We start from the raw sequence: 21,361 nt of genomic DNA, 5'->3' as shown, positions 1-21,361 counted from the left end.
ACTGATGAAAGAAATTAAAGATGATACAAATAGATGGAGAGATGTACCATGTTCTTGGATTGGAAGAATCAACATTGTGAAAATAACTCTACTACCCAAAGCAATCTACAGATTCAATGCAATCCCTATCAAACTACCACTGGCATTTTTCACAGAACTAGAACAAAAACTTTCACAATTTGTATGGAAACACAAAAGACCCCGAATAGCCAAAGCAATCTTGAGAACGAAAAATGGAGCTGGAGGAATCAGGCTCCCTGACTTCAGACTATACTACAAAGCTACAGTAATCAAGACAGTATGGTACTGGCACAAAAACAGAAGTATAGATCAATGGAACAGGATAGAAAGCCCAGAGATAAACCCACGGACATATGGTCACCCTATCTTTGATAAAGGAGGCAGGAATGTACAGTGGAGAAAGGACAGTCTCTTCAATAAGTGGTGCTGGGAAAACTGGACAGGGACATGTAAAAGTATGAGATTAGATCACTCCCTAACACCATACACAAAAATAAGCTCAAAATGGATTAAAGACCTAAATGTAAGGCCAGACACTATCAAACTCTTAGAGGAAAACATAGGCAGAACACTCTATGACATAAATCACAGCAAGATCCTTTTTGAACCACCTCCTAGAGAAATGGAAATAAAGACAAAAATAAACACATGGGACCTAATGAAACTTCAAAGCTTTTGCACAGCAAAGGAAACCATAAACAAGACCAAAAGACAACCCTCAGAATGGGAGAAAATATTTGCAAATGAAGCAACTGACAAAGGATTAATCTCCAAAATTTATAAGCAGCTCATGCGGCTCAATAACAAAAAAACAAACAGCCCAATCCAAAAATGGGCAGAAGACCTAAATAGACATTTCTCCACAGAAGATATACAGACTGCCAACAAACACATGAAAGGATGCTCAACATCTTTACTCATTAGAGAAATGCAAATCAAAACTACAATGAGATATCATCTCACACCAGTCAGAATGGCCATCAACAAAAATTTTGAAACAATAAATGCTGGAGAGGGTGTGGAGAAAAGGGAACACTCTTGCACTGCTGGTGGGAATGTGAACTGGTACAGCCACTATGGAGAACAGTATGGAGGTTCCTTAAAAAACTACAAGTAGAACTACCATATGACCCAGCAATCCCACTATTGGGCATATACCCTGAGAAAACCATAATTCAAAAAGAGACATGTACCAAAATGTTCATAGCAGCCCTATTTACAATAGCCCAGAGATGGAAACAACCTAAGTGTCCATCATCGGATGAATGGGTAAAGAAGATGTGGCACATACATACAATGGAATATTACTCAGCCATAAAAGGAAATGAAATTGAGCTATTTGTAATGAGGTGGATGGACCTAGAGTCTGTCATACAGAGTGAAGTAAGTCAGAAAGAGAAAGACAAATACTGTATGCTGACACATATATATGGAATTTAAGAAAAAAAAAATGTCATGAAGAACATAGGGGTAAGACAGGAATAAAGACACAGACCTACTAGAGAATGGACTTGAGGATATGGGGAGGGGGAAGGTTAAGCTGTGACAAAGTGAAAGAGCGGCATGGACATATATACACTACCAAACGTAAGGTAGATAGCTAGTGGGAAGCAGCCGCATAGCACAGGGAGATCAGCTCGGTGCTTTGTGACCGCCTGGAGGGGTGGGATAGGGAGGGTGGGACGGAGACGCAAAAGGGAGGGGATATGGGAACATATGTATATGTATAACTGATTAAATTTGTTATAAAGCAAAATAAATTAAAAATAAATAAATAAATAAAAAGTCCCCTACTATGGTTGTGTTACTGTCGATTTTCCCTTTTATGGCTTTAGCATTTGCCTTGTGTATTGAGGTGCTCCTATGTTGTGTGCCTAAATATTTACAAGTGGTCTGTCTTCTTCTTGGATTGATCCCTTGATCATTATGTAGTTGTCCTTCTTTGATTCTTGTAATAGTCTTTATTTTAAAGTCTATTTTGTCTGATATAAGAATTGCTACTCCAGCTTTCTTTTTATTTCCATTTGCATGGAATATCTTTTTCCATCCCTTCACTTTCAGTCTGTATGTGTCTCTAGGTCTGAAGTGGGTCTCTTGTAGACAGCATGTATACGGGTCTTGGTTTGGTATCTATTCAGCCAGTCTATGTCTTTTGGTCGGAGCATTTAATCCATGTACATTTAAGGTAATTATTGATACGTATGTTGCTATTACCATTTTCTTAATTGTTTCGTGTTTATTTTGTAGGTCTTTTCCTTTGCTTGTATTTCCTGTCTAGAGAAGTTCCCTTAGCATTTGTTGTAAAGCTGGTTTGGTGCTGAATTCTCTTAACTTTTGTTTGTCTATAAACCTTTGATTTCTCCGTCGAATCTGAATGAGATCCTTGCTGGGTAGAGTAATCTTGGTTGTAGGTTTTTCCCTTTCATCACTTTAAAGATGTCTTGCCACTCCCTTCTGGCTTGCAGAGTTTCTGCCGAAAGATCAGCTGTTAACCTTATGGGGATTCCCTTGTATATTATTTGTTGCTTTTCCCTTGGTGCTTTTAGTATTTTTTTCTTTGTATTTAATTTTTGATAGTTTGAATAATAGGTGTCTTGGTGTGTTTCTCCTTAGATTTATCCTATATGGGACTGTCTGCATTTCCTGGAGTTGATTGACTATTTCCTTTCCCATATTAGGGAAGTTTCACTATAATCTCTTCAAATATTTCTCAGTCCCTTTCTTTTTCTCTTCTTCTTCTGGGACCCCTATAGTTCGAAATTGGTACGTTTAATCTTGTCCCAGAGGTCTCTGAGACTGTCCTCAGTTCTTTTCATTCTTTTTTCTTTATTCTGTTCTGCAGTAGTTATTTCTACTATTTTATCTTCCAGTTCACTTATCCGTTCTTCTGCCTCTGTTATTCTGCTTTTGATTCCTTCTAGAGAATTTTAAATATCAATTTATTGTGTTGTTCATCATTGTTTGTTTGCTCTTTAGTTCTTCTAAGTTGTTGTTAAACATTTCTTATATTTTCTCTATTGTATTTCCAAGATTTTGGATCATTTTTACTATCATTACTCTGAATTATTTTTCAGGTAAACTGCCTATTTCCTCTTGATTTGTTTGGTCTGGTGGGTTTTTACCTTGCTCCTTCATCTGCTGTGTGTTTCTGTGTCTTCTTATTTTGCTTAACTTACTGTGTTTGGTGTCTCCTTTTCGCAGGCTGCAGGTTTGTAGGTCCCGTTGTTTTTGGGACCTGCCCCCAGTGGCTAAAGTTGGTTCAGTGGGTTGTGTAGGCTTCTTGGTGGAGGGGACTAGTGCCTGTGTTCTGGTGGATGAGGCTGGGTCTTGTCTTTCTGGTGGGCAGGACCGCATCCGGTTGTGTTTTGCGATTTCTGTTACCTTATTATGATTTTAGGCAGCCTCTCTGCTAATGGATGGTGTTGTGTTTCTCTCTTGCTGGTTGTTTGGCATGGGGTGTCCAGCACTGGAGCTTGCTGGTCGTTGAGTGGAGCTGGGTCATAGCTTTGAGACGGAAATCTCTGGGAGAGCTTTTGCCATTTGATATTACGTGGAGCTGGGAGGTCTCTGGTGGACCAGTGTCCTGAACTCGGCTCTCCCACCTCAGAAGCACAGATCTGACACCTGGCCGGAGCACCAAGACTGTATCAGCCCCACGGCTTTGTCAGCTGTCCTGTCACAGAGTCATCTGAGGGCCAGGCATCCTGTCGGGGGCTCCTCTCCTCGGATCCCGGAGACGCCTGTGGGCGGCCTCCTGTCAGGGGCTTCCCAGTCAGGTGCAGTCACCTGAGGGGCCGGGTGTTGGGTCTGAGTCATGCAGGGCGCTCGCCTTCTCTGCTCCTGAGTGCAGCATTGGTGGGTTCGGCTGGCGTCTGAGGCCCAGGTTACGGCTTCCACCCAGGTTTACATCTAGTCCACAGGTTTACATCTGGGCTCCATGTTTACGACTTGGGGTCTTTACGTCTGAGGGTTTACTTCCAGATCCCAGTTTTACATCTGGGTCTGGTTTACCACTTTGGGGGGTTTACATCTGGGGGGTTTGCGTGTGGACCCCAGGTTTACATCTCAAGATAGCTTTAATAGCTAACATTTATATAGCTCTTGCCTTTTGCCAGCCACTGTAATATGTTTTTGCATATAGTAACTTGCCTAATTCCTACAACTACTCTATAAGATAGTTACTGTTATTATTCTCATTTTAGAAATAGGCTGCTGGGGCTTCCCTGGTGGCGCAGTGGTTGAGAATCCGCCTGCCGATGCAGGGGACACGGGTTCGTGCCCCAGTCTGGGAAGATCCCACATGCCGCGGAGCGGCTAGTCCCGTGAGCCATGGCTGCTGAGCCTGCGCATCCAGAGCCTGTGCTCCGCAACGGGAGAGGCCACAACAGTGAGAGGCCCGGGTACCGCAAAAAAAAAATAAATAAATAAATAAAAAAAAAGAAATAGGCTGCTGAAGTATAGAGAGGTTAAGTAATTTGACCAGGATCACAGCTAGTAAGTGGTGGAACTGAGTTTCAAATGCAGGCAGTTTGGCTCCAGGACCAGTTATGAATGATTGAATGAACCTGGTTCCCATTTACCCACGTCTGCACACAGATGCTCATATACTAAATGTCACTAATTTTCAAGGCATTACTTTTTAATTTTTTTTTCTAGTTGTAATGGATTTTCCTTCTTCACCTCCCCTCTGATTATCCACTTAGGAAACTTTTATCGGTCTTATGGCCAAGTACTAATCTAGGCACTGGCAATATAGAAATAAAAGTTAGTCTCCACTGCCAAGAAACTGAGTCTCATGGGAGAAGATGTAGAGGATAACAGACAATTATAATAGGATGTGGTAAGTGCTATGATTGAAGATGCCTAGAGGGAGCGTACTTAGCCTGGCCAGCAGAGGGTAACTCCTGACCTGAATTTTGATGGAGTAGGATTTAGCCAAGGATAGGAATCCCAGCCTTCTTTCATTTGTCCTCACTATCTCTCTTTTTTTCTCTCTATGTAGAATGGAGTGCAGTTGTTTTGTCAGAACCTTCAGAGTTATCCTTTTATGTATCTGCATGATTCCATTGTTCCTTCTCTCTTCTTCTTTGTCACATTTTACTTGCCAACCTCCTCACTATGTTTTCCACCATATTTTGTGTCTTTTTTCTTTCTTATTTCTTTCTTAGTTTATTTCTTTAGTCCTCCCTAGAAACTCTGTCTTATCCAATATAGTAGAGACTTAAATTTACTTTTCTTTAGCCCCCTTTCTTCCTGTCTAGCAAGATGGCCAGTAAATATATAAGACTCATGGTCAGTAGTATTTAACCTCTCTGTGCCACAGTTTCCTCACCTTTAAAGTGGGCACACTAGTAGTGACTACCTCGTTAGATTGTTTAGGGATAAAATGAGTTAATGCCTGTAAAACTTAGAAGAGTGCCTGGAGTATAAATAAAAAAGGCAGACAGTCAATAAAAGCTTGGGACTCCTATCTTCCTTGGCTAAGTCCTATTTTTGTCCAAATATTTGGCCCCTGACTTGCTGTTGTTTCTGCCTTAATTGTTCATCAGGGATCTGGTTTTACTTCAGTGTGCCCATTTTCTTTCCTTCTCCTTGGGGTTCTCCTTTGCTAGTCTAGGTGCTTACAGTTCTGATTTCCTTTTTGTGGTGGACAGTAACTTGGGAGGTTGTCAGGAAGATGAGGCATTGTTATCATTCATGTTTCATGACATATTAGTAGGGGTTTATAATAATAAAATAGGTTTTTGTTTCATATAGCAACAGGGTTCATTAAAAGATTAAAATACTTTCCCCATTCTTATTAGTTATGCGTACTTATTTTAAAAGATAAAAATATTACAGAAATATAAAACTTAAAAGTGAAAGATGCATTCCCTAAATATTTATTGAGTGCCTACTATGTGATAAGATACTGTTAGGTGCTGGAACATAATTGCTGTTAATAGTTTGGTGTATATGCTTACAGCTATTTTTAAAGGTCTTTGTAATCATATAAGTAATAATATTTACTAAAATAAAACCATACTTAAAATTACTCTTTTGTTTCTTTTCATCACCAAATAATATATTTTAGGTGATTTTCATGTTAGCATATAAAGAGTCACCAATTCTTTTAAACTACCTGATAGTATTCTTTTGAATGGATATACTATAATTTAGTTAATAAAACTCCTATTGATGGATTCCTGATAGTTTTCAATTCCTTATTATTATAAGCAGTGATGCAATGAAAATCCTCTTACATATATATTTTTGGCATATGTATTTCTGGATAATAAATTTCTAGAAATGGAGTTGCTGGATCAAATGATATATTAATTTAGAATCTTAATAAATTAAAAAACATTGCTTGTTTAAACATCAGCCTTCTTGTCTGTTTCCCCATACTTTTATCAACATTAGGTATTATTATTCTTTATACTATCTGCCAGTCTAATTGGTGAATATGTTTCATTGTTTTAATTTGTGTTGAAAAATTATTGAGATAGGGCTTTCTTTAATATCTTTATTGGCTAGTTGTATTTTATATGTTTTGACCTGTACTGTGTTCATGTCGTTGGCCCAATTTTCTGTTGGATTGTTCTTTATTTTATTGCTTAGTAAGATCTTGGTATATTAGGTAAAATAGCCCTGTCATATGTTGGAAAAATTTTTTTGCTTGTTTTTTAATATATATTGTACCTTACTTTATAGAAATTTTTAATTTATAGGTAGTTATATTTCTTATTCTTTCTTATAGCATCTTGGTTTTGTTTCATGCTTAGGGATTCCTTTCCAAGCAAGAATAATAAGAATCTGAAAGATTCTCTATATCAGTAGTACTTTTTGAGTTTTATCACAATCAAGATTAATGATGTCCATCAGTGTTTGTTTCCTTTTTTCTTTTTCCTTTTCATTGTGTTCTTAGATTTTGGTCTCCAGTTTAGCATGTACAACTTCATCAAATAATTTGGCACCTTGCAGTATTATGATTTACTGTGTAGCAAATTAGAGTATAAAGTAAGATCGTCTTGGACCCTGCTTAACTGAATATCAATTTATAAGTACTTATATTATGCTTGGTACTAATTAATAAGAGGGGTGACCAGCAGTCTGTTTGCCTGAGATAGTCTAAGTTTAACCTGTTTTCCAGTGTAACTTTTAATAGTGTCCCTTTTCCCTGCTGATTTTAAACAAACAAAACCAGCCAATTATTTTACCAGGAAAATAAGTTTATTTTGGAATAGCAGAGACGTGCAGTTTGGGACAAGCAAAAAATGGTGAACTGTAGGCATATCTGGAGAACGGATGAGAGGGCCTTGCTTTTATAGAGGAAAGGAGGAAATTGGGGAGGGCTGCGGGGGTTCTTCATTGGCTGCAGATGTCAGGCAGCTTGTCCTTGCTGGATCAGGAGGAAATCTTTCTTCCTGCTGGGGTCTGTAAGCTGCGGTGAATGATACATGTGTGAGAACTGCCCCTTCATGGCTTCCTGGCTTCACTTTAAATGAGGTTTCCTTTATTCATTTCATATTACTCTCAGAAGTGCCTCAGTTCAGTTTAAAAAATTATAAGGATTATAAGGGGTAGTAGTTCACATTAGGATATTTTAATATTAAGGCTTCAGTTGTTTCTGTTTACATTATTCCTCCAGTACTTAGTAATACTTCATGTGCTTTAGCTTTAAAAAAATCTCTCATTTCTATTATTTTCATGATGAACTTGTTGCAAAGTTCATAGAGTTGCTTATGTGAGGTATTTCTAGAGCAGTGATGTTAGTGTATATCCTTTTAACCTTCATCCTACCATCCAGAATAATGCTTACTTTTTTTGAAATTTTGGCTTTCATTAGTTTTTTTTGTTTTGTTTTGTTTTTTAATAAATTTATTTACTTATTTTTGGCTGCATTGGGTCTTCGTTGCTGCATGCGGGCTTTCTCTAGTTGCGGTGAGCGGGGGCTACTCTTTGTTGCAGTGAGCAGGCTTCTCATTGCAGTAGCTTCTCTTGTTACGGAGCACGGGCTCTAGGTGTGCGGGCTTCAGTAGTTGTTGCATGTGGGCTCAGTAGTTGTGGCTCACAGGCTCTAGAGCTTGGGCTCAGTAGTTATGGCACATGGGCTTAGTTGCTCCATGGCGTGTGGAATCTTCCCGGACCAGGGCTCGAATCCATGTCCCCTGCATTGGCAGGTGGATTCTTAACCACTGAGCTACCAGGGAAGTCCCAATACTTACTTTTTGAATAAAATGTCCCTCATGATTCTTGTTTATCCGGTATCATCCTAAAGATGGTGAAGCATTTGTCTGTGCGTGTGCATATAGTTTGTTTATATTTTACTAAATATGTGATAAAACCTTTTTGGATGAATACCAAATTTTTTAACCTGGCTGTATAAACCTTTATTTATCACATTAATTTTTGGTGTTGAATTTTTATTCAGCACTGATACATGAATGAGTTTATGATTGGATCATGGGATTTGTAGCATGCTAAGTAAAACTGTTCTTAACACAGATCCCAATGTGATTCACTTAATTCCAATCCCTACTATACTGTAACAGCATTGGTTAAACCTTAGTACTTGCCATCAGCCAGACAGATTTTTATCTAGTTTATTTCATCATTCAGACAATACTTCTCCAGCCTTTTCTTAGGTAGTACTGTGTCAAAGCCTTTGTTATAATGTAGGTGAATTGTGCCCATTACATCTCCTTTCTCTACCAACTCTGTTACCACTCAAAAGATTTATAAACCTTAGAATTACTCATTTTCACCACCGATTGTAAACTGTAACTCAACCTATCTTATTCTTTCTGAAACCATTACTTTACATCTTGGGATGTTTTATACAGTTGTCATTTTAAAAGGCCAAATAGTTTCATCTTTCCTTAGTCAAAAATACCTTGTACTTATCAGTATATCTTTAAAAAACCTTAAAAAATTTTTTTAGACTTCTGGTTGTGTGTTTGTATCATACTATACATGTTTCTTGGTGTTATATATTGATATATATGTCTGACTTGTTTTTAGTATTTATTTGTCTCACTAAATATTAATAACTATAGTAATAAAATAATATAAATAATTTAAATAAAATATTAATATCTGAGAATGTTCAACTGATGAGTAAAGCACTATATAAGAATTTCTAATCGTGTTACCATTAGCTTTTAAATGTTCTCTCTTTGGGTAAAGATATTTATTTATAGGTATTTTCAATTTCATACTGTGTAAACTGTAGACAAGAATTTTCATAAAAACTTGTGATTTGAAAATATTTATTTAGGCACTAAAGATAAAATGTATTAATGAAATACTGTTATTTTTGCAATGGGTATAATAATTAAGCAAAAGTATTATTTGATTGTTCATTAGATGCACAATCATGTTTCTTGTTTTAAAATACGTTAATATCTAATATAGTATGTAATATAATGTTTGTTCTTCTTGTATTTCTTCTGCAGAGAGTGATAATGAACTCTCGAGTGGAACAGGTGATGTGTCTAAGGATTGTCCTGAGAAGATCCTATATTCTTGGGGAGAATTGCTAGGAAGATGGTACAATTTTTTTTTTCTTGAAAATTTTATATTTACATAATTGATGTTAATTTGCTTTATTAATTAAAATCTATGTGTTTGTATATCTTAATCTTGAGATTACTTAGGCAGTCAATATAGATAGTCATCTAGGGGTTGAGCCCTCAACCACTCCAGTGTTTGGCAGTTAGAAAGATGAGTAGGAAAGATCATGCAAAGGAGTCCAAGAAAGCTCCTTTGGAGGAGGAGAACCAAGGGTAGGAGGAGAACCAAGGTAGAAATCAAGTGAATTAAGGCTATCAAGAAGGAGGAAGTGATCAACTGCTGATAGGTCAAGTCAGAGGAAGCCTGAGAATTTCATTGGGTCCAGCGATTTGAATGTCACTGGTTACTTGGACAAGAACCCCTCTGTGGAGAGGTAGGAATGAAAGCCTGATTGGACTATGTCTAAGAGGAAAGGTAATCAGCAGTTATAGATAGATAGGTCTTCAGAGAAGTTTTGCTAGAAGGAGAGGATAAGAAATAGGGACATAATTAGGAAGTGGATGTGGGTTGAGAGATTATTCTGAAAATTAAGATGGCCAATATAGCCTGTACATTGTATGTTGTTGGAAATGATCTAGTAGGAAGAGAAAATTTGATAATGCCAGAGGAAGAGGACACAGTTGCAAGAGAAGTCGATGAATAGGCAAGAAGAGATGGACTTGTTGACTAGTGGAGGAGTTGTATTTAGAAGCGCAGAACATTCATTGTAACAGAAGGAAAGGTGGGGCACGGCTACAAAAGTAATAGCTGACTTACTGTGTGTCGGGTGCTGTTTTAAGCACTTTAGATACCTTAGTTAATTATCATCGTGACAACCCTCTGACTTAGGGATTATTATTATCTTCATTTTACAGATGAGAAAATGGAGGCGTAGCTATGTCAGGTAGCTAGTATAAAAATACACAACAAGTAATGGCAGCAAATAGGTAACTTGCTCAAGATCCCATGGTCAATAAATAGTTTGCCTGTGATCATGCAGCAAGTAAATGACAGGATTTGAATGTAGGCAGTCTGGCTCCAGAGCCAGAACTTTTTAACCAGTTGGACAGGCTGCCATTTCTATAATGTACATAGGTTTCTGGATTACTTTTTATGGGAGCATGTAGAAGTTTTAGTACAAGAGAGAATAAACTAGGAAAATTGATACCCTTCCCAGACTTCTCGTATGAGTTTAAAGAGAGATCATGAGAATGGCAGTATGGTGGACAGGAAAACAAAATACTTTTATGACTAATTAAACAGCCAGTTGAGATCTTTATTTATAAAAAGCAAGATTTATAACTTTGTTCAATATACAGCACCCTTTTAGGTTCTAGGAGATACATAGATAAATACACAGTTCTTACCTTTGAGGTTCGTAATCAAGAAGGGTGGGAATATACACTCATAACAGACCATTTTAACAAAATAACTGAAACACTGAGGTTGTTTCACATTTCTTAACCATTTTGTTAAGAAAATGGTTAAGAAATCTCTTTTTTATAAAATGACAATCACTTGATTTTTTACCCAACTTAAAAAATTCATCTATTCTCTCTTAGGAATTGTATGCTGATTTAAAGATGAATAGGAGATAATTCCTACCCGCAAAGAGTTTACCATTTTATAGAGGCATATAGACATTTAAACAGATAATTGTGACATAATGGATAACTGCTTCTGTTAGCACTGAGGACCCAATGGAAATTTTAGAATGAACACAAAAGTAGAAAAAAATACAATAAATGTGATAAAGAAAATCCCCAACAAATATTTTAAAGGTGAAATTGCTATGATGCTTTTTATTATTTAGAAAGGTAATTTTGGAGTAGGAAGAAACTGTTAATAGAGAAGCTGGTTAGGATGTAATTGCATGGATTGATGAGGTCTATACCAAACTCATGGGTCTTTTGTATGGAGAGGAGTTCCAAACAGAGAAAGAATTCTGAAATAGAGTTCATGGGATTTCTCAGCTATCATTCAGTGTACATTTTTTGCAGAAATAAAATACCATCTTTCTACATTATATTTTTAGTAGTGGACTTCAAGAAACTCATTGAAAGAATCTGAGGGAACTATTTTAAATGACTAAGATAACTGATTTTTAGACCTTTATAAAACTTGCTGGATCTTTTACCATTCAAGTATGTATTTTTATTTTATTTGGCTTATTATTGCAGTTGTGTCATGAAAATTCATATGAAAATGATAAAATTTGCCCGTTTGAGAGTTTATATCTATTACACAAAATTGATTTAAAATTTTTAAAAATTAAAAAATTTTTAGAGCTTCCCTGGTGGCGCAGTGGTTGAGAGTCCGCCTGCCGATGCAGGGGACACGGGTTCATGCCCCGGTCTGGGAAGATCCCACATGCCGCGGAGCGGCTGGCCCGTGAGCCACGGCCACTGAGCCTGCGCGTCCGGAGCCTGTGCTCCGCAACGGGAGGAATATCTTTTTTAAACACTCATCTTTTTTAGATTTAGAGCTTTTCAGTGAGTCTTAGGAATACTAGCTTAGGGACTTACATGAAGATATTTTTGTGATTTATTTAGGTAAAGCACCTTTTGGGGAAAACACTACATTTTGTGCTTGGGGAGATTTTTATGAGGAGACAGCCTGTGTTCTCAAGGAACTTTTAAATAAAACATAGTTGAAAGTATTTTCAACTTATTATAAAACAACTAGATCACTCTATTAAAATTAAGTGAAGCTTTTATGGTTAAAATCAGAATTCAGATAATGAAATATACTATTAGAAAGATATAAAGGAAGACTATTTAATACTAATTTGAAATTATCAGAAAAAAATAAGGATACTATGGAAAAGAAAATGGAAAACAGACTGTAAAATGTTCAGTAATGGAGGTCTTCGTACAAGACTGGAGTTAAGGTGTCTTGATGAATGAACTAAATTTTAAAAAATGAGGAAACAAGGATTGAGAGAGGAGAGGGAGAGGGTCAGGGAGAGAGGAAATGAGGAGATGTTTGTGAAGGGAGGACTTGGAAACAAACTGAAGTGGTAGCAAGATTTCTTTTTCCTGAATATATTCAGAGTGGTAATGCTGATGGCTTATACATTAAATTATTTAAAGAATTTAAGGAATTGGGGCAGAATTATTTCTGGATAGCTTAAGAAAGCAGAGTGCTGATGCTGAACCCTTAGGTGTAAGTCAGCTTTTGTGGCAGGAAGATTTTCTAACCAAAAAAATGAAGTGAACCTCTGAGGTAAAAATTGAGTATTAGTTTATTATATATAAATAAAACCATCTTCAAACTATTCATTCTCTTTTATTAGACTTTCAGAAAGTCAGTATGCATTTAATAGGCACTTTGATTATATTTTTCATAGCTATACTTATTACCACAGTGGGAAAATGTGTTCTTAATCCATGGTTTCTCAACCTAGCTAAGCATCAGCAAACTGACAGGGGGAAAAAAAATCTAAATTTGGGAAACATGAAGGATTTGAATCACTAAGCATGAACATCCATAGCTTCCTTCCATTTCACATCAGTATAATGTTTCACTTTTTTGACTAATGAAAAAACCCGGCAAAAACGTATACAAATCAGAATAAAATATGTGTTCTTGATTTTCCCAGTGACCTTTAATGTGTCTCTTTTCTTGAAACTTTTCTTCATGTAGCTTGTTTAACTTAAAGTAAGACCTAGGTTGACATATCTAGGTCTTATCATTAATGGGGGAAGGACAAATGCCTAACTTTACTTGATGTTCTCCATCTTTTAGTTTCAGTTCTAGCTATTCCCTTTTCTGAGAAAACCTTTTAAAATGGGTCAGGTTGCTGCCCTCACATTCTCATATCTTCTAAACACTTACTTCTACCTCCCCTCTATCAAATCTGCCCTAATTCCATCAGTGACCACTCAGTTTCATTCAATGGCTTTTCTTCTCATCTCTTGATTTCTCCGCTGTTTTTGTTAGAAATGATACCTTCCCTTTGAAATTCTCTTCTGGATAGCTTTAACAATAGAGAAAGTTCTTACATGCCCAGATAGTTTCGAGAAAAGATGCCTCTTTGAAGGTAACTAGATGAATATAAAACAGCTTTATGATGCTATTAGAATCAATGAGAATGTTTGCTTTTAAAAAAGCATTCTTTAGCTTAGCCTTAGTAGTTGATCATATTAATTTAGTTTCATAAATCTATTCATTTACCTAGAATGTATTGAAGACCTTTTATATGCCAGGCACTGTTCTAGGTGCTTGGGATACATAACTAAAGAAGACAGAGATTCCTGCCCTTGTGGAGTTTATATTCATGCATTAAAAACTGCCCGATTACTACTTGTTTAGTATATGTCTGGTTTATGTGTGACTTTTTGAATAATTTGATGACTATCTTGCTTCTAGTGCAGAGTTCAGCACCTGTCATAGCCTATTTCCAAGTCTCTTGATAGCTGCAGTTAATGTTGTACACTATTAAAGCAATGGCCATATATAGTTATATTTTTATTAGAAATATTGAAACAATGATTATTTCTATAGATTGTTCTTTTGTTTGGGTCTTCTCTGGTCATAGATGTATACTAGTAGCATTTGGCTTAGTATCCACTAATATCCCTTAAGTACTAGGGTGCTATATGCAATATAACTACTGTGTCATTACAAGAATAATCAGTAAATTAAAGCTGTTAATCATGTTGTGTTATGAATGACATAGTTCTTTTTAAATGTCAGTCTGTAAAGATAAATAGTGCCTGGGTTTTTAAGAGAGGAGAAAAGACTTTTCTATTGTACCCAACCAAACAGATGGCTGAGGGTCAGCTAGAAGCTGAATGTTGGTTCAGTTGAATCATATTATGGTAAAATGTGTATTAGGGACTGTTGACTATTAACCTTAAGGTGTGTGTATGCATGAGTAGGAAGAGATATTCCAGATTCAAAATCTTATATAAATCATTATACAAAGTAATTTGAGCCAACATAACACTTAATCAAGCTGTTTGTCCTCTTCATTTTGTCTGCCATATTGGAAGCATATCATAGTAGGATGAGTGGATGTTAGGAGGTCATTGTTTGTTTGTTTTTTTTTTGTTTTTTTGTTTTTTGCGGTACGCAGGCTTCTCACTGCTGTGGCCTCTCCCGTTGCGGAGCACAGGCTCCGGACGCGCAGGCTCAGCGGCCATGGCTCACAGGCCCAGCCGCTCCGCGGCATGTGGGATCCTCCCAGACCGGGGCACGAACCCGCGTCCCCTGCATCGGCAGGCGGACTCGCAACCACTGCGCCACCAGGGAAGCCCGTTAGGAGGTCATTGTAGAGGTTGTAGAGTGACTACAGTTGGTGGCAGTGGAAGTAGAAGTGCATGGATTTTGGACAGGTTGGGAAAATAAAATGCATTAGACTTCTTGATGGATTAGTAATGGATTATGGGACAGAGAGTAATGTCAACCATAACTCCTAGGTTTCTAATTTGGTTGGATTGTAGTGACAATCACTTAGGTACGATACCCTGGAAAATGATGAGGTTTAGGGAGAAAGAATATGAGTTTAGATTTGAGCATGTTGATTTCTGGAGCTCAGAATACATGGGCATGGATGACAATGCCCAGAGACAAGAGACTGAAGATAATTAGATCACTGAGGGAAACTGGAGAGATTAAAAGCTCAGAACACTTAAGAAGAGGTTAATAGAGGAGAAGCAGTCATCAGTGGGGTTTGTGGGTGGGAGGGAAAGAGAGTGCTTTGTTATTGAAGCCAAGGGAAACAAAGTGGTCAACAGTGAAAGGAGTGAAAAATGTCTTTTGAATTTAGTGACATAGAGAGAGGTCATGTATTGCTTAAGTGAAAACTGTTTCTAGGAGAGAGAGAGAAGCCATGTTGAGTTGAGCTGAGGAATGAGTGTGAGGGGAAGAAATAGAGATTGAGTATACAGCGATCCTTTAGAGAAATTTGATGTGCAAGGTAGGAGACAGTATGATATCTAGAGTGTGACGTGGGGTGGAATAAAGGTTTCTTTTATAGGAGATATTTATTGGAATTTTAATAGCTGTAGATACACAGTGATGACCTTGATTTCTGTATAACATGTAATATATTTAATTAATTTGAATTCTTATATGATATTGTACATTATGGGACTCATAATTCAGCATATTTTGCATTTAATTTCATAGGAAATGAGCTTAGCCCTTTGCACACTGTTGTTTTTAGTTAACTCATTTTTTTTTTACATTAAGAGTACAGAAACTTTCCTAGCCCTCAAACCACATACGTTTTTCCTATTCAAAAGTGTAATCAGAATCAAATAATAAATTACAAAAAATATCCTTTTATGACTGATCCTGGCTCTCTTGTGGTGCAGTATTCTTTTGCTAATCTTAAATTCAGTTGGATAGTGAAGAAGAGGCAGTAGGAAGGAAATCCATGTGTCATACAGTTTACTCAGGTATAAGTCTTCTCAAGAATAATTAATACTCTATCTACTTGACATATTTTATGGAACATATTTAGCTATGGTGTTTTTCCAAATTAACTAAATTTATATTTTAATTGAAGTCCATGAGAGAAATTTAAAGACCTGAAATGGGTTTTTTGGTGTATTATTATAAAAACATTCAAGACCATTGTAAATATTTCAAACAGTATAGGAAAATAAGAGGAGTACTTTCTCTCTTAATTCCATTACATAGATATTTTGGAGTTTATTCTTCCATATTCTTTCCCTATGCATGTCAAAAGCAGGTTTCAAAATAGTATGTGTTAGGGAGAGAGTGTGAGAGAGAAAATGTGTATTTTAAATAATACCATATATACTATTTTGAAACCTGCTTTTTTCACTTAGCAGCATAATTATGTTCTTTAATGGTGTCATAGCATGTTAAATCATGTAAGCGCTACCTCTTTTTACTTTACTTTACTTGTTTTGCTTCAAGCCTGTCAGTATTATCAGCTTAGGTTCCCTAACTCAACAATATAAACATTTTCCTTTATGAGGCTGAAAGAAAGCAGAATGGTCATAAATTTGATGGTTTATTAAAGATATTAATGAGATGAGTTTACTTGAACTTTCAAGTTATGGAACTTATTACAGTTCTTCCAAGATAGCTGGACTATGAGAGGATGGGGAAAGCATGGAACATATTTTCAGATGAAGGGCATGCCAAAACTGAGGTCTGGCCTGGAGCTGGAAGAGTGTGTAAAGATAGAGAAGGAGGTAAAGTAGATGGGAGGCCAATTTTAGAAAATAGACATATGGTTTCTATGACTTTTCAGGCTTAAAACTTGAAACCAGAACCTGGGATGTTAGACCAAACCAGAGTACATCATTAAGGTTTGGAGTCCAGATGGTTACACTAGGATCAGCTCTAAGAGATCAAAGGTGAGCAGCAAAGTAGAGATAAAGTCTGAATAAAAAGGCATAGAACATAGCTCCAGGTTCAAGCTAGGCATAGACTGGGAACTACAGTTCAGTTTCTTGTTCAGTTGGGCAGATTATCGTAGTAGCATACCTGCTATGTGATCATTGACTTCATGACAATGTATTTGTCATTGTTCCAATTCTAAACACCCTTGGAAATGGGTAAGGCTGATAAGTGTATGTTGCTGGGGAGTTGGATAGGTTGTATATGTTTTGTAGGAAAGGTCTAGGTTCTTCCTTTAGGAAGCACTTTGGGTCAGGATGTAGAGGTATATAGTCAAGGTGTGATAGGCCCCTGATCTACTTTCAGCATCCCTTGCCCCCAACCCTTACCATACACACGTCATTAGCCAACTTGTCATACATTCATCTCAGGGGATTCAAATGGCTCTTTTTATGCCTTGGAATGCTGCCTAGAAATATATAGTTAACACATTCATTATTATGAGTAGGTTCATAGGATGATTAAAAAGTAAATGAGGAGAAGAAAGAACTTTCCTTGTGGGTGGAATAACATGGTTCACTAATAAAGAAGATGCAATCAAGAAAAAAAGTTGAAGACATTGCTAAACTTAAACACTACTATTATTATTTCATGCCCCTCCCTGCCATTTTTCTCCTGATCCAGTCTTGCAGTTTTATATAAACTCATCAATATACTTTTCATAACAACAGCAGGTCAGCAGTGGTGAAGGGAGTATGAATGGTTTATTTTCTTGTTTTCTCAGGCACAATAATCTTGGTGCGCGACCAAAAGGGCTATCTACTCTGGTGAAGAGTGGTGTTCCTGAAGCATTGAGGGCAGAGGTATGGCAATTATTAGCAGGCTGCCATGACAACCAGGCAATGCTGGATAGGTACCGACTTCTTATCACAAAGGTAGGAGATCTTTTCATATTATTCTCATGCAACAGTATGTTAAGTAAATCCTGTTTTCATAGCTCCAGTAAGTCATAAATGATTTGAACTTCTTTAAAAACTCTATTGTTGTTCAGTGAATAGTTGCCTTTTATTCTAAACACTTGTTGGACAGTGATAAACAATGCACTGTAGTGATCTATGAACACTTAATGCCTTGGCTTTCATTTTTTTGTTAGAGTAACTTTATAACTATTTACTAAGTTGGGATACACTTATACTTCAAGTACTCTCAACCTTTCTTACTGTATGAGATTTATGTACAGTTGTACACAGTATAACTGTACTCTAGTATAATTTTAAAGTCAAATTAACTTAAAATGAAATTATAAGGCCTTCTATGCTTATGTAACCTTACACTTAAATGATGTGGATACTTGCCCATATCCTTATCCTGTCAGGAGCCTCTGGTTCCACTGTAAATTCCTTTGCTTATGCCCAAAAAATTGATTTTAGAGCACAGGTAAAAGTAATCCTTGATCCTAGGCTCTCTTCTTAGGTCTTACCTCCTAATTTCTTAATCTACTTTAATAAATCATGGATTTTAAAGTAATGGTAACATTTTGTTTGTTTTTTAGAAAATTTTTTTGATAAGTAAGACTTTATTCCTCAGGCTATATCAACTTTTAAAATTCTTTAGCCCCTCTGATTCCTTCTTCCCTTCCTTACCTCTTTGCTGCCCTCCCTTTCACAAATATTTTCTGAGTGCCTAGTATATTCAGTCACTGCTAAATTCATGCATTTTTTTAAAAAAAAACCTTTATACCATTTTTTGTGATTAGTATTTTCTATAGTGGGATGTGCAAGATGATCCATTGATGTTGGGGGCAGAGATGTCTAAAGTTCCATTTGCATTTTTTAAGTTACAAATGCAAAATGTTATTCAGCTATACTGATATTTGTTGTGCCATGCTAGGTCCTTGGGTCTGATGGCCACTTGTCCCTTGTGGTTCAGGAGTGACCTGGGGGAAGAAGGGATTTGCACACCTTGGAATGGAATAACAGTGGTGCTCACGCTCATATATTCGCTTTTAGAATACTCAGTTTTCTTGCAGTTTGCTTGTGTTAGATTAAGTGGATTTACAGGTTATCTAGTTTTAAATCTTCATAGGATAGATGGGTGATTCATAAAGACTGCTGTCACAGGATGTTGCATATCAAGATATTAAAAAACATAAACACACTAATCTGTCCTTCAAGCAAAAATTAATGTTATGATAATGGATGACAAAGCAACTACTTTGGGAAATAAATTCATGTTATAGAGAAGGATGTTTGAAACATTTAGCAATTTAAACATTACTATGTGATTTTGTGACTGAAAACTACATGCCTGTGTTATTACAAAACTCTTACCATTTTCTTACTTTAAAATCTGGAATCAGAAATTTCAGGTATGTTTAAAACTTGTGCAAATGGTTGCAGAGAATTTGAGACTGATTGTTAAAAATATGAAAATACAACACCTTCTGGTTTATTTGTAAGAATACTTTGAGAAAATGAGTACTCTCCTAGCCAGATTTCAACAAAATGGTTGATGGGTGGGACTGAAACAAATGATGCTTGGATCTACTGCTCTTTGTTATTATTTTCCAGATATGATCACGATTAAAACCATGAACCAAAAAACTGATTTTGGAAAGTTTTCAAATTGTCATTTCATAAACTGCTAAACAAACATATCAAAAGATGAGGAGTCATATTGTATGATTCTATTTATATGAGATGTTTGGAATAGACAAATATAGAGAGACAGAAAGTAGACTAATGTTTGCCAGGGGATGGGGAAGGGAGGAATTGGCAGTGACTGCTAACAGGTGTGGGGTTACTTTTTGGGGTGATGGAAATATTCTGGAATTAGAGGTGATGGTTGCCCAACATTGTGAATATACTAAAAACCACTGAATTGTACACTTTAAAATGGTGAATTTTTTGTCATGTGAAGTTTATCTCAACAGAAAAATTACACAAAATAAAAAAATTTTAAATGGCCCATGTTCAATATTGAATAGTATTTTTGTAGTATTTTATTTAAGCAAACGTTTTTCATTTTTTAATTTTTCTCTACATTTCTATGCTCTATAGTATTTATATTAGTACAGTAGCACTTTTAATAAAAATAAATAATAAATATACATATATTGGAAGTTTATGCTCAGACATTTTTATTGATGAGGATATCTGAGCAGAAATGTCCAGAGACCATAACTCTTGGCGTCAAATCACTTTTGCACATAATTAACAAGCTGTATACCTTTAGTGGCTGCTCATGGCATAGCAGCGACTGTCATATTCCTTCCTCCACTAAGAGGCTTTGTTAATTCATACCTTTTAAGATTTCAAACTTTGGAAGAAAAATGAAAATAGTTTCCCAAAATATTATTTATAAGCTCCTGACAATATATATGTTCATATATGTATAAAAGCTTTGCTATATATACCAAGCAACATGGTAGTTTTTAATATACAATTTTTAGGAAGAAGTTTAAGATCAAGAGACAGAATGACATAAATGTTTTCATTGAATAAAATATTCCTGGACTGCCTTCACTGTGGGGTTCTGGCTGTGATTTACTTTCTGCCTGTGAAGACTGGAGGGAGGAAAAAAAGCCACATTATTTTCCTCTGGCAGTGGTGGGCAGATGCCTGGGCCTTGCCAGTTGTGAGATTTTGCACCTGCTCTGGGCATTCCATTCTGAATCACATGCCTTCATTCTGTAGTTTCTTTTTCCTGCAGTTTCCTATCCTGAGTAGCAATAGCAACCTCCTGATTCTTTGGACTGTAGTTGTGGTGGAATACCTGAAAGCTAGCAGTGATGTTCCTAATCTTTTGGTCTTCCAGTGTGTAAGTGCCTAAGTCCTTGCATTAAATCCTTTTTGAAATACTTAGAGTGGGTTCTGTGTCCCTGACTGAACCCTGTCTGATATACCTGGCATATGCTTGCCACCTTGTTGTCACAAGATGACTGCTCTACATCAAGTGTTGTGTCCAGAAAAGAGAAGAGAAAAGACAAAGGCAGCCAGACTTGAGGCTAAGGGAACTGTCCTCCAGACTGCCAAGTCTGCCCAAGATTCTGACACCAGCTGCAAGTTTGGGGATCCCCAGAACCATTCTCACTTCATACCAGTTGGCAACAAATTGGGGGGTCCCCATAGACTTCCTCAGGCATGTAGCAAAGTGTTATACTTACAATTACAGTTCTTTTTTTTTAATAGCAAAAGGATGCAAATCAGATATAAATAAGAACCAGCCAAAGGAAGAAATACATTGGGCAGAATCTGGGACTGAGAGGGTTCCAAACAGGAAGCTTGCATTGTCCTCAGGGACATATTACCTTCCCAGCATCAATCTGTAGTAGTACCTGTCACCATCCCAGGCATTTCAGCAAGCTTTGGTGTCCAGAGTTTTTACTGGGGTTTCATCATATGTATATATGATTGATTGTATCATCACCCACTTGGTTGAACTCAGTCTTTAGCCTTCTCTTGTTCCCTCCCCTGAGACTGGA

At 36.7% G+C, this 21,361-nt stretch overlaps 1 protein-coding gene across 2 annotated transcripts in view; it reads left to right on the top strand.

Moving 5' to 3' along the window:
- RABGAP1L (RAB GTPase activating protein 1 like) overlaps positions 1–21,361 on the top strand; it is a gene marked incomplete at both ends in the record, with an annotated part of 630,503 nt that overhangs the window by 122,019 nt on the left and 487,123 nt on the right. For both annotated transcript variants that reach the window (XM_079698675.1, XM_079698674.1), the window contains 2 exons: positions 9,459–9,552; positions 17,663–17,813. In XM_079698675.1, the coding sequence (XP_079554801.1) occupies positions 9,459–9,552; positions 17,663–17,813 (245 nt within the window). The remainder of the gene's footprint in view (positions 1–9,458; positions 9,553–17,662; positions 17,814–21,361) is intronic.

This window comes from Hyperoodon ampullatus (genome assembly GCF_949752795.1).
Source record: "Hyperoodon ampullatus genome assembly, chromosome: 2".
NCBI classification, from domain to species: domain Eukaryota; kingdom Metazoa; phylum Chordata; class Mammalia; order Artiodactyla; family Ziphiidae; genus Hyperoodon; species Hyperoodon ampullatus.
This window is presented reverse-complemented; position numbering and strand designations above follow the sequence as displayed.